The sequence below is a fragment of the Pseudopipra pipra genome, chromosome 5, assembly GCF_036250125.1.
Source record: "Pseudopipra pipra isolate bDixPip1 chromosome 5, bDixPip1.hap1, whole genome shotgun sequence".
Taxonomy (NCBI): domain Eukaryota; kingdom Metazoa; phylum Chordata; class Aves; order Passeriformes; family Pipridae; genus Pseudopipra; species Pseudopipra pipra.
Window position 1 is genome coordinate 74,270,802 of NC_087553.1, and position 13,602 is coordinate 74,284,403.

General features: G+C 46.8%; 1 protein-coding gene across 1 annotated transcript in view; it reads left to right on the forward strand.

Moving 5' to 3' along the window:
- LOC135415252 (collagen alpha-1(VII) chain-like) overlaps positions 1-11,462 on the forward strand; it is a 136,794-nt gene extending 125,332 nt beyond the window's left edge. The window contains exons 75-80 of the mRNA XM_064656912.1: positions 1,274-1,327; positions 3,098-3,146; positions 4,828-5,076; positions 6,981-7,052; positions 8,916-9,086; positions 11,172-11,462. Of these exons, the coding sequence (XP_064512982.1) occupies positions 1,274-1,327; positions 3,098-3,146; positions 4,828-5,076; positions 6,981-7,052; positions 8,916-9,086; positions 11,172-11,185 (609 nt within the window). The 3' untranslated portion in view covers positions 11,186-11,462. The remainder of the gene's footprint in view (positions 1-1,273; positions 1,328-3,097; positions 3,147-4,827; positions 5,077-6,980; positions 7,053-8,915; positions 9,087-11,171) is intronic.
- The last annotated feature ends 2,140 nt before the right edge of the window (positions 11,463-13,602 follow it).

Sequence of the window (13,602 nt, forward strand, 5' to 3'; positions counted from 1 at the left end):
TGATCCCAAAGGAGCCAGGGTGAGGATGGGATGATCCCAAAGGAGCCAGGGTGAGTTTGGGATGATCCATCTGTATGGGATGATCTCAAAGGAGACAGGATTGGGATGGGATGATCCCAAAGAGTCAGGGCCAGAATGGGATGATCCATCTGTATGGAGGATCCCAAAGGAGACAGGGTCCCTATGGGATAATCCCAAAGGAGCCAGGGTGAGTGTGGGATGATCCCAAAGGAGACAGGGTGAGTGGGGGATGATCCCAAAGGAGCCAGGGGGAGTCTGGGATGATCCCAAAGGAGCCAGGGTGAGTTTGGGATGATCCATCTGTATGGGATGATCTCAAAGGAGACAGGGTTTGGATGGGATGATCCCAAAGGAACCAGGGGCAGGATGGGATGATCCCAAAGGAGCCAGGGTGAGTGTGGGATGATCCCAAAAACCAGACAATGGATATGGGAATTCACTTCTCCAGCTGGGACAATCCCGGGATTCCTGGGGGCTTCCAGTTGTTTTTAAATCCAGTTTCTTTGGGAAAACCCCATATTTTGGAGCAGCACATCCTCACTGACTTTCCCACAGAAAAGCAGGAAAAAAACCCCAATATTCCACCTTTTCCTGCCCATCAGGGAACACAAACAAGAGCCTCACCCCACAGTCCCAAATCCCAGCTCCTGCCAACCATTTCCCGGGATTTTTGGGATCAGGAAGCGGCTCTGCTTTGCCTCCATGTGCTGCTGGGAGTTAATGCGATTTTCCCCCTCATGTTCCAGCCCTTGGATTGAGAAAAATGACCCTCCCTGCCCCTAATTCGGGTCGTTCTTCTTGTTCTCCGCGTCCTTTAATATTTTTAAGCGGGTTTTTTTCACCCACAAATCCGGTTTTCGGGGACATTTTTCAAGGAATTTAATCCCTTGCTGACAAACTTCCCCCCGGGGGGGTCGCTCCTGGTTTTCCACACCCTCTCCCCGCCCCCACCCGAGCGCTTTTAACCCCTTAAAAACCCGAAAATAAATAAATAAAACCCGGCTGTGTTAAAAATCTTTATTTTTTTGGGAGTCGAGCAGAGCAAAAAAATCTCCCCTTCCCCCCCCCCAAAAAAATCCAGGAGCTCTGCTCCACGCTTTTATTCTTATTTTCTTGCACAGATATCCCTAAAATTCGTAGGGAAATAAGAGTGTTTTTCGGCTCATCTCCTGGAAATGAGGTGAATTTTATTCTCGAGAGCGTTTAAGGCTCGAGCTGCCTTTTGTAATGACTTTAAGTGGTTTTTTAACAGGGTGAAAATGGCCCGGCGGGACCCAAAGGAGAAAAGGGAGACCCTGGGCTGACTGTGAGTGATTTCATCGTGTTGGGAAGAGGGGAAATAGAACCAACTAGAATAGAAAATCCCTGTTGCAGATCCCTTAAAATTTGGGTCTCCATCCTGTTGAAAATTGGGGTTTGTGCCATCTAATTGATGCTTTAATTTTTCCAGATCAGGGGAAAATCCCTGTTGCAGATCCCTCAAAATTTGGGTCTCCATCCTGTTGTAAATTGAGTTTTGTGCCATTTAATTTATCCTTTAATTTTTCCAGAGGGTTTAGGATTAATTTGAGCAATTCCTGCTTGGCCCCAGGGCTGATCCAACACTTGGGAAGAGCAGGAGACAGGAATGTGCCCCATTTTCCAAGCCCTCTGGGAGCAATCCTGAAGGAAAAGGAGTGGTTGACCCACATGGATCAGGGGAAAATCCCTGTTGAAGATCCCTTAAAATTCAGGTCTCCATCCTGTTGCAAATTGGATTTTGTACCACTTAATTTATCCTTTAATTTTTCCAGATCAGGGGAAAATCCCTGTTGTAGATCCCTGGAAATTTAGGTCTTTATCCCATTGCAAATTGGGTTTTGTGCCACTTAATTTATCCTTTAATTTTTCCAGAGGGTTTAGGATTAATTTGAGCAGCTCCTGCTTGATCCAACACCAGGGAAAAGCAGGAGACAGGAATGGGCCCCATTTTCCAAGGCATCTGGGAGCAATCCTGAAGGAAAAGGAGTGGTTGATCCACATGGATCAGGGGAAATTCCTGTTGCAGATCCCTTAAAATTTAGGTCTCCATCATGTTGCAAATTGGATTTTGTGCCACTTAATTTAAATTTTTCCAGATCAGGGGAAAATCCCTGTTGCAGATCCCTTAAAATTTAAGTCTCCACCCTGTTGTAAATTGAGTTTTGTGCCATTTAATTTATCCTTTAATTTTTCCAGAGCGTTTAGGATTAATTTGATCCACCTAAGTATAAAGAATAAATCAAATGCCACAAAATCCATTTAGGCAACAGGATGGAGACCTAAATTTTAAAGGAGATCCAGCAGGGATTTTCCTCCTGATCCACGTGGATTTTTTTCCTTCAGGATTTATAAGCCTGGAAAAGCAGCTTTTCCCTACTGGCACATTCCTGTCTCCTGCTTTTCCCAAATGTTGGATCAAGCAGGAGCTGCTCAAATTAATCCTAAACCCTCTGGAAAAATTAAAGGATAAATTAAATGGCAAAAAACCAATTTGTGACAGGATGGAGACCCAAGTTTTGAGGGATCTGCAACAGGGATTTTCCCCTGATCTGGAAAAATTAAAGCATCAATTAAGTGGCACAAAACCCAATTTGCAACAGGATAAAGACCCAAATTTTAAGGGATCTGCAACAGGGATTTTCCCCTGATCCATGTGGATCAACCACTCCTTTTCCTTCAGGATTGCTCCCAGAGGGCTTGGAAAATGGGGCACATTCCTGTCTCCTGCTCATCCCATGTCTTGGATCAGCCCTGGGGCCAAGCAGGAGCTGCTCAAATTAATCCTAAACCCTCTGGAAAAATTAAAGTATAAATCAAGTGGCACAAAACCCAATTTGCAACAGATTCAAGACCCAAATTTCAAGGATCAGGGGAAAATCCCCATTGCAGATCCCTCAAATTTTAGATCTTTATCCCATTGCAAATCGGGTTTTGTACCATTTAGTTGATAATTTAAATTTTCCAGAGTCAATCCACTGGGGGAATGAGCAGAGGGATTTGCTGCCAGGGTGGAAAAATCCCGTTTTTAATCCCTTTTTTTCCTGCCTTGGCACAGGAGGAAGAGGTGAAGGAGGTGGTGAGGAGCGAGCTGAGGTGCTCCGGGGGTGAGTTGGCAGCTGCCAGCGGCTAAATTGGAGCAATTTGGGAGCTGGCACAAGGCTCAGCCATGGAAATGTCACCCCATTAACAGCCCGGGGGAGCTTTGTCACCTCTCCCCGCTCAGAAATGAGGCCAAAATGTCTTTTCATCCCACTGAAAGTCCGATTTTTTTCCCCCTTAAAACCCCTTTCTTCTCTTTTCTTTCCCTGCTTTGATCCCTGTTTTCTCCCTGCTCAGAAATCAGGGTGGAATTCTGAGCCACAACATCTTTTCATCCCACTGAAACTCTCATTTTTCCCCCCTTAAATCCCCTCTCTTCCCATTTCTTTCCCTGTTTTTTTTTGTGGTCATACATTCTTCCCTCATCCCATCCATCCCTCATTCCATTCATCCCTCATTCCATTCATCCCTCATTCCATCCATCCCTCATTCCCTTTATCCCTGATCACTGAAAGTTTGGAGCTGCATTTTCCCTCCTAACCCCCTTTAATTCCTGCTTTAATCCCTGTTTTCCCTCTGCTCAGAAATCAGGGTGGAATTCTGAGCCACAACATCTTTTCATCCCACTGAAACTCTCATTTTTCCCCTTAAATCCCCTCTCTTCCCATTTCTTTCCCTGTTTTTTATGGCAAATCCTTCCTTCCTGCTCATTCCATCCCTCCCTCATTCCATTCATCCCTCATTCTATTCATCCCTCATTCCATTCATCCCTCATTCCATCCATCCCTCATTCCCTTTATCCCTGATTACTAAAAGTTTGGAGCTGCATTTTCCCTCCTAACCCCCTTTAATTCCTGATTTAATCCCTGTTTTCCCTCTGCTCAGAAATGAGGGTGGAATTCTGAGCCACAACATCTTTTCATCCCACTGAAACTCTCATTTTTCCCCTTAAATCCCCTCTCTTCCCATTTCTTTCCCTGTTTTTTTGTGGCAAATCCTTCCTCCCTGCTCCTTCCATTCATCCCTCATTCCATTCATCCCTCATTCCATCCATCCCTCATTCCCTTTATCCCTGATTACTAAAAGTTTGGAGCTGCATTTTCCCTCCTAAGCCCCTTTAATTCCTGTTTTAATCCCTGTTTTCTCCCTGCTCAGAAATCAGGGTGGAATTCTGAGCCACAACATCTTTTCATCCCACTGAAACTCTGATTTTTTTCCCCCTTAAATCCCCTCTCTTCCCATTTCTTTCCCTGTTTTTTGTGGCAAATCCTTCTTCCCTCCTCATTCCATTCCTCCCTCATTCCATTCATCCCTCATTCCCTTTATCCCTGATTAGTGAAAGTTTGGAGCTGCATTTTCCCTCCCAACACCCTTTAATTCCTGATTTAATCCCTGTTTTCCCTCTGCTCAGAAATCAGTGTGGAATTCTGAGCCACAACATCTTTTCATCCCACTGAAACTCTCATTTTTTCCCCCTTAAATCCCCTCTCTTCCCATTTCTTTCCCTCTTTTTTATGGCAAATCCTTTCTCCCTGCTCATTCCATCCATCCCTCATTCCATCCATCCCTCATTCCATCCATCCCTCATTCCATCCATTCCTCATCCCATTTATCCCTCATCCCATTAATCCCTCATCCCATTCCTCCCTCATTCCCTTTATCCCTGACTACTGAAAGTTTGGAGCTGCATTTTCCCTCCTAACCCCCTTTAATTCCTGCTTTAATCCCTGTTTTCCCTCTGCTCAGAAATGAGGGTGGAATTCTGGGCCACAGTGTCTGGAATCCCACTCCTGGAGATGTCAGGAAGCATTTGGATGCTTGGAAGGGGGGGAATAAAGGCTGGAAAACAGGCCCTGAAAGCGTTTGCTGCCTGGAAAAATCAGGATTTTGTTGGAAAATCTTATTTATACCCGGAAAAACGGAGCGAACTCGGCCCTGCCTTTGGTGTCTTTGCAGATTGTGGAGGGGAGTCGGGAATGGTGCTCCTGGAAAAGGGTAAGGAAATCCAGGGAATGCACAGGAATTCACCCAATGGGACCCCGGGTCACCCAATGGGATCTTGGATCACTCAATGGGATCTTGGATCACCCACTGGGATCCTGGAACACCAAATGAGATCCTGGAACACCAAATGGATCCTGGATCACCAAATGGAATCTTGGGTCACCCAATGGGATCCTGGATCATTCAATGGGATTCTGGGTCACCCAATGGGATCCTGGGTCACCCAATGGGATCTTGGATCACCCAGTGGGATCCTGGATCACCCAATGGGATTCTGGGTCACCCAATGGGATCCTGGGTCACCCAATGGGATCTTGGATCACCCAGTGGGATCTTGGATCACCCAGTGGGATCCTGGATTACCAAATGGATCCTGGATTACCAAATGGGACCTTGGATCACCCAGTGGCTCCTGGAACACCAAATGGATCCTGGATCACCAAATGGAATCTTGGGTCACCCAATGGGATCCTGGATCATTCAATGGGTTCCTGGGTCACCCAATGGGATCCTGGAACACCCAGTGGGATCTTGGATCACCAACTGTGTCCCCTGGATCACCTAATGGGATCTTGGATCACCAATAGGATGCTAGGTCACCAAATGGGATCTTGGATCACCAATTGCACCCCTGGATCACTCAATGGGATCCGGGATCATCCAGTGGGATCCTGGATCACCCAATGGGATCCTGGATCACTAAATGGGATCCTGGATCACTAAATGGGATCCTGGATCACCAAATGGATCTGGGATAACCTAGTGGAATCCTGGATCACCCAATGGGATCTTGGATTACCAACTGTGCCCCTGGATCACCCAGTGGGATCTTGGATCACCCAATGGGATCCTGGATCACCCAATGGGATCTTGGATCACCAATTGTGAGCTTGGGTCACCAAATGGGATCCTGGATCACCCAATGGGATCTTGGATCACCAAATGTGACCCCAGATCACCAAATGTGACCCCAGATCACCAAATGGGATCCTGGATCACCCAATGGGATCCTGGATCACCAGCGGTGCCCCTGGATCACCCAATGGGATCCTGGATCACCCAGTGGGATCCTGGATCACCCAATGGGATCTTGGATCACCCAATGGGATCCTGGATCACCCAGTGGGATCCTGGATCACCCAATGGGATCTTGGATCACCCAATGGGATTCTGGATCAAATTCCACCCTCAAGCCCTGAAGGGTTTTGGAGCTGAGGAGTGGAAATCCAGAGGGATGCAAAGATTTGGACACAGCCCAGAGGGTCCCATCCTCCACGGGACAACATTCCAGCCCTTGGGAAGGGTCACAGCAGCTCCAGTGGCAAAACAGGGGGTTCTTAAAAGTCTCCTGCCCAGTTTGGGAACGCTGAGCTCGGATTTCCCTGGTTTGGGGTGGAAGGATTCCCCTCATCCCACAATATCCCACCTTCTGCTCCCCATGACAATTCCCAGGGCAAGGAACAACCTCTCCTGAGGTCGGTGTTGGACATCCAAGGTTTGAATTCCCTTCCTGCCAGGGCAGGATTTGGGATCCGGGGGCCGTTCCCACCCCGTTAAATCCCGCCCCATAAATCCCCGTGGCTCCCTTGTCGCCGCCGAATTACGATCGCTCCCGGGTTTTCCAAAGGCTCCCGGGTTTTCCAAAGGCTCCAGGGCTTTCCAAAGGCTCCAGGGCTTTCCAAAGGCTCTGGAGCTTTCCAAAGCTCCAGCCCTGACATTTCTCTCCCCACAAACAGCCACTCCCATTTTTCCCCGGAGCTGTTTAACCCCATTAAAGGGGTTTTATTGTTCCGTCCCTCGTTATCCCGGGAAGGCTCCGCCCGATCCCTGTTTTAAGTGGGGAGTTAATTAGTTTGTGAGCCCTCATTAAGAGTCATTCCCATTTGCTCCCGCAGAGACGACTCCAGAGGAGGCAACAAATCCCCGGGAGCGGGAGCAGAGCCAAGGAATCCGCAGAGAATTCCCGGGTGAGGCAAAGTGACATTTAGGGAATCCAATTCCCTCCCGGGAAGGGGTTTTTTTGGGATGGAGGGACGTGGGGCTGAGCCAGCCGAGCTTAAAGCTGGGTTTAGGACTCGGCTTAAAGCAGGAAGGATTCCCCTCATCCCACAATATCCCACCTTCTCCTCCACTTGGACGTTTTCCCTGGGCAGGAGAAGAGGATCCATCCCAAAAAATGTACAACAGGGGAAAAAACCAGGATTCAAAATTCAAGGATTGGTTCAAAATTCCGCTCCCGGGTCCTCGAGGCTTTTGGAGGTGTGGAGTGGGAATCCAGAGGGATGCAGAGGTTTGGTTTTCATCCCATCCGGATCCCACCGGGAAAATCCGCAGGGAGAGTCCTCCGGGCACTTCCCCAAATCCAAACATTCCTCCTCCTCCCAGGATTCCGGGATTCATCCCCTCCTTGCAAAGGTCACAGGCACCACAGGGGTGGGTTATTCCCACCGGGAATGTGCTGCTGGATGCCCTCCTTGGTCCTTGCTTCCCCTTTTTCCCCTGCCAACCCCGTTTCTTTGGGATCAGGTGGGGCTGTGGATCCCTAAATGGTGGGTTCCTAAAACAACCCCACACGCTTTTCCTGGGAAAACAGGGCTGGCAGAGCGTGGCCTTTTCCCAACTCCACATATTTTCCTGGGAAAACGGGACTGGCAGAGCGTGGCCTTTTCCCAATTCCCAATTTTCCTGGGAAAACGGGGCTGGTAGAGCGTGGCCTTTTCCCAACTCCACATATTTTCCTGGGAAAACGGGACTGGCAGAGCGTGGCCTTTTCCCAATTCCCAATTTTCCTGGGAAAACAGGGCTGGTAGAGCGTGGCCTTTTCCCAACTCCACATATTTTCCTGGGAAAACGGGGCTGTCAGAGTGTGGCCTTTTCCCAATTCCACACGTTTTCCCAGGAAAACGGGACTGGCAGAGCTTGGCCTCTTCCCAACTCCACACGTTTTCCTGGGAAAACAGGGCTGGCAGAGCTTGGCCTCTTCCCAACTCCACACGTTTTCCTGGGAAAACGGGGCTGGCAGAGCGTGGCCTTTTCCCAACTCCAAACATTTTCCTGGGAAAACAGGGCTGGCAGAGTGTGGCCTTTTCCCAATTCCACACATTTTCCTGGGAAAACAAGGCTGGCAGAAAGTGTGGCCTTTTCCCAATTCCACACATTTTCCTGGGAAAATGGGGCTGGCAGAGCGTGGTCTTTTCCCAATTCCACATATTTTCCCGGGAAAACGGGGCTGACAGAATGTGGCTTTTTCCCAACTCCACACATTTTCCTGGGAAAACAGTGCTGGCAGAGCGTGGCCTTTTCCCAATTCCACACATTTTCCTGGGAAAATGGGGCTGGCAGAGCGTGGTCTTTTCCCAATTCCACATATTTTCCCAGGAAAACGGGGCTGGCAGAGCGTGGCCTTTTCCCAATTCCCAATTTTCCTGGGAAAACGGGGCTGGCAGAACGTGGCCTTTTCCCAACTCCACACGTTTTCCTGGGAAAACAGGGTTGGAAGAGCGTGGCCTTTTCCCAATTCCACACGTTTTCCTCAGAAAACTGGGCTGGCAGAGCGTGGCCTTTTCCCAACTCCAAACATTTTCCCGGGAAAACAGGGCTGGCAGAGTGTGGCCTTTTCCCAACTCCAAACATTTTCCTGGGAAAACAAGGCTGGCAGAAAGTGTGGCCTTTTCCCAACTCCAAACATTTTCCCTGAAAACGGGGCTGTCAGAGTGTGGCCTTTTCCCAACTCCACACGTTTTCCTGGGAAAACGGGGCTGGCGGAGCGCGGGGCCTTTTCCCACCTGGATCCAACACGTGAGTTGGGATTTGGGGATGTCCTCCCGCAGCCTCCTGCCTGCAGCCCATGGATGAGGGATCCTGCCAGGATTATTCCCTGCTCTGGTACTTCCACCCCCAGGCCAAGGCCTGCAGGCCCTTCCTTTTCGGGGGATGCCGAGGGAACGGGAATCGCTTCCCATCCCGGCGGGAATGCGAGCGGCGCTGCGGAGCCTCGGCAGGTAAGGCAGCCCCTGGAGTCCTCCAGATCCAGCCAGGAGGGAGGGAAAAGCAGGAAAACCTGGATCACCAACTGGGACCCTGGATCACCCAACGGATCTTGGGTCACCCAATGGGATCCTGGATCTCCCCGTGGGATCCTGGATCACCCAATGGGATCCTGGATCACTAAATGGATCTTGGAAAAGCCCTCCATGGCCATCCCAACCATCCCACTCCCATTGCCTTCCCCTCACCGGGATCGGGAGAAGGCTCGGAGCGACGTCCCTAATTTCCAAGGGTTTGTTCCCCTCTCATTCCCAGCTGGATTTGACCCCTTTCCAGGAGCTCCTGGGCATCCCTTCCCTCGGGCCACTTCCAGAAAAGCAGGAAAACCCTCCATGGCCATCCCAACCATCTCATCCCTATTGCCTTCCCCTCACCGGGATCGGGAGAAAGCTTGGAATGCTGTCCCTAATCTCCAAGGGTTTGTTCCCCTCCCATTCCCAGCTGGCTTTGACCCCTTTCCAGAAGCTCCTGGATGTCCCCTCCCTTGGGCCACTTCCAGGAAAGCAGGAAAACCCCTCCATGGCCATCCCAACCATCCCACTCCCATTGCCTTCCCCTCACCGGGATCGGGAGAAAGCTTGGAATGCTGTCCCTGATTCCCAAGGGTTTGTTCCCCTCCCATTCCCAGCTGGCTTTGACCCCCTTCCAGGAGCTCCTGGATGTCCCCTCCTTGGGCCACTTCCACTGGTGGCCCTGTGGGTGACGAGGAGGGTCCAGCTGGGATGGGTTGTGCTTTCCGAGGGCAGGAATTCCAGGAATTCCTCTGGAATTCTCCATCCAACCACCTCCTTGGCATCTCCAGCCACCAAGGGCTCCAAACCTCCTCCAGACCACCTTGTGAGCAGCTCCAGCCTTGGGCTCCCACCTAATCCAAGCTTTCCATGGCAAAAACTTCCCTCCCGGAAGCGCGGCTGGGCTTCCGTTGCCGGATATCCGGGATTTGCGTGGATTTTCCTGGTCTCCAGGGGAAAAGGGCCCTGGCAGGGAGTCAGACCCTCTGATGCCAAGCTTTGCTGGTTAAAACCAGCATTCCTAGAAAGATTTTCCTCCTGGGCCTGGAGACAATTCCTCTGGGAAGCGGAAGCGGGAAAAAATTCATTTGTTTTCCGGAATACATTCCAAAAAAAATTCCCCCCCCGGGAGGTTCATCTGCTCTGGGTTTGGAGGCCAATTAATAAAGAGAAATAAATCAGAGATGGAGATCTACAATTCCAGGAATTCCTGAATTTCTACGATTCCAGAAATTCCCGAATTTCTACAATTCCAGAAATTCCCGAAATTCCATTTCGGAGCTTTCTGGGAACTCTTCGGTCGGTTTTTTAGGGCGGGCACCTCTCAATCCTAAAAATCAACCTCCCGGGAATGTTCTCATCCCCCTGGAATCTTCCCGAGGTGCTAAAAGGGGCTCTGGGTGGCCAAACATTCCCGATTCGGAAGGAATAAAGGCAGGGAAAATATTCCAGGTGGCCCTGGAAAGCTCAGGAGCTCTCTGGGAAGGGCTGTGCCGGTCGGGAATTAGGGATTTGCTGTCCCGGTGACCGGAGGCTTGGGATCCATCCAGCCCAAGGCTTGGGATCATTCCATGGAAACCATTCCCAGGGCTTTAAATCCGGCACCGGGGAAGGAAGGAACCTCTTCCTGGGGTTTTATCCCAGGGAATGACACTGGGAGACACTGTGGGATCGGGAAGCAGCTGGAGGTGCCTCCAGCACTGGGGATGGAGTGGGATTCATCCAATCCCACATGGATTGGGATTCATCCAATCCCACATGGAGTGGGATTCATCCAATCCCACACGGAGTGGGATTCATCCAATCCCACATGGAATGGGATTCATCCAATCCCAACAATCCGCGGGGTCGTTTCTCCGAGTGGTGCCGGGATCGGGATCCTCTCATCCATGTTTTCCTTCTGGCTGTTGGATGTGCTGGGACATCACCTGGCACAGGCGATCCCAGGGTGTCCCGAGCCAGCTTGGGAATTCCAAGAGGGATTCTGGCATTCCCTTCCTTTCCTCTTCCCTCTCTTCCCAACGCCAGGCAGAGGGAGCTGAGCAGCTGGAATTCCCTGGGAATTCAAATCCCAGGGAAACGGAGCTGGGAGAAGGTTCTCCGGGACGTCTCGGACGAGCAGGACAAACCTTTGGACAGGAAAAGGTTGGGAAAACGGGAATTCTGAAGAGGAAATCCAGCGGGATGAGGGGAGGGAAACACCCCTGGAAAGGGGGGATGTCCAAAGGCTCCCGACTTCATCCCACGGGATGGGAAGGTGGGAAAAAAAAAACCCCGGAGTGTATTTTTGGAAAATAAAAGTGTGTCAACGCTGCGGAATTCCCGTTGGTTCGCCTGGGAAAAGGAAATCTTGGGAAAGACCTCAAGGAAAGGTGGGAATATCTGATTTCAGCCTGATCCTGACTTTGGGAAGTCCCTCCTCCTCCTCCTCCTCTTTCCCTCGATGGTTTTCCCTGGGCAGGAGAAGAGGATCCATCCCAAAAAAATGTGTAATGAGAGAAAAAAATCGGGATTGGAAACTCAAGGATCGGCTCAAAATTCCAGCCTCGAGTCCTGGAAGTTTTTTGGAGCTGAGGATTTGGGAAATCCAACCAGAGGGATAAAAAGTGTTGGTGGCCACGTGGCCACAGCTCAGGGGGACACACCTGTCCCACATGGGACAATATTCCATTGGGAATGTTGGGAAGGGTCGCAGCAGCTCCAGTGGCAAAGGAGTTATTGAATATATAATTATATATATTATATATATAATAATATTATATGCTATTAAATGTAATACATATTAAAATATATAATAATATTATATATTATATATAATATTGTATATTATTATATATAATAAAATTATATATAATAACATTATATTATGTATTATATATTATCTATAATAAAAAATATTTTATTTTATTATATATATTATTTTATATATTATATTATGTATTATATTTTATTATATATATTTATTATATATATTCTACATAACATTATGTATATTACATATATTATATATTATATATTATTATATATTACATAATATATATTATATATATTTTACTATAAATATGTATTATATTTTATATATTATTATATATTATATATATAATTATATATAAAACATAAAATATATTACTATATATAATAATACATCATATATGATATTATACATAATATATATTACAATATACATTATATATCATAGCATATAATAGTATATATAATAATATTATATACTATCATATATTATATATATTATATATTATAATATATAATATATATATGTTATGTATAATTTATATATTTATATATTTATGTATTTATGTATTATTTATATACTTTTATATATTTATATATTTATGTATTATTTTTATATTTGTTATATATAATATTACATATATTATGTATAATATATGTTATTATATATTATAAAATATATTATATATAACAGTATATAATATAACAAATATAATAGTATATAATATTATTATATATTATAATACATTTTTATATAATATACTATATATTATACATACTAATAATATATTATTATATATAATATATAGTAATTTATAATATACAATAATATATATTATTATATATAATACATATTATATATATTATGCATATATAATGTATAATACATAATATATAATATATAATGTATAATATATAATATATAATATATAATATATAATATATAATATATAATATATAATATATAATATATAATATATAATATATAATATATAATATATATTATATAATATATAATATATAATAGTAACAAGGGGTTATTAAATCTTTTCCACACCGAGCTCAGATTTCCCTGGTTTTGGGGTCATCCCGTTGCCCTGGTAGAATTCCCTTTATCCACAATATCCCAGGCACTGGAGGAGGGAGATTTGGTGACTTTTATTCCCCTGGCAGGAAAACCTTTTTTTTCCTTAAAAAAACCACCAAAACCAACCCAAAATCTGATTTTTTCCTTGGTGACGGAACTTTCCCGGGAATTCTGAGGGCTTGGGATGCCTGCAGAGCCCCCAGCCAGGCTGGGAAGCTTCCGGAATTCCCAGGAAGTAGTGGAGGGATTGGAATTCCAGAGACCATCCGGGGGGGGGGGGGGGGGGGGGTGAAGAGTTTGGAACCATCCGGAAAAAACGCGTCGTTCCGGAATTATACGGGAAAAATAATCCCTGTGGGCAGGAAAACAGGGAAGGGCGGAGCCACAGCTGGAAAAGGGAATCGTGGCACGGCAAAGCAGCTGCTCCCAAGGGGAGAAAGGGAATTAATTCCCAGTTTTTCCCTTCTGGAAAGACTTTAGGAGCAAGAACGGGTTTTTGGGATGGAGCTGCTCCCAAGGAAACAGAGTGACTCAATTCCCATTTTTTCCTTCTGGAAAGACTTTAGGAGTGGGAGCAGGTTTTTGGGATGGAGCAAGGAACTGTCCACCTGGATGGAGCTG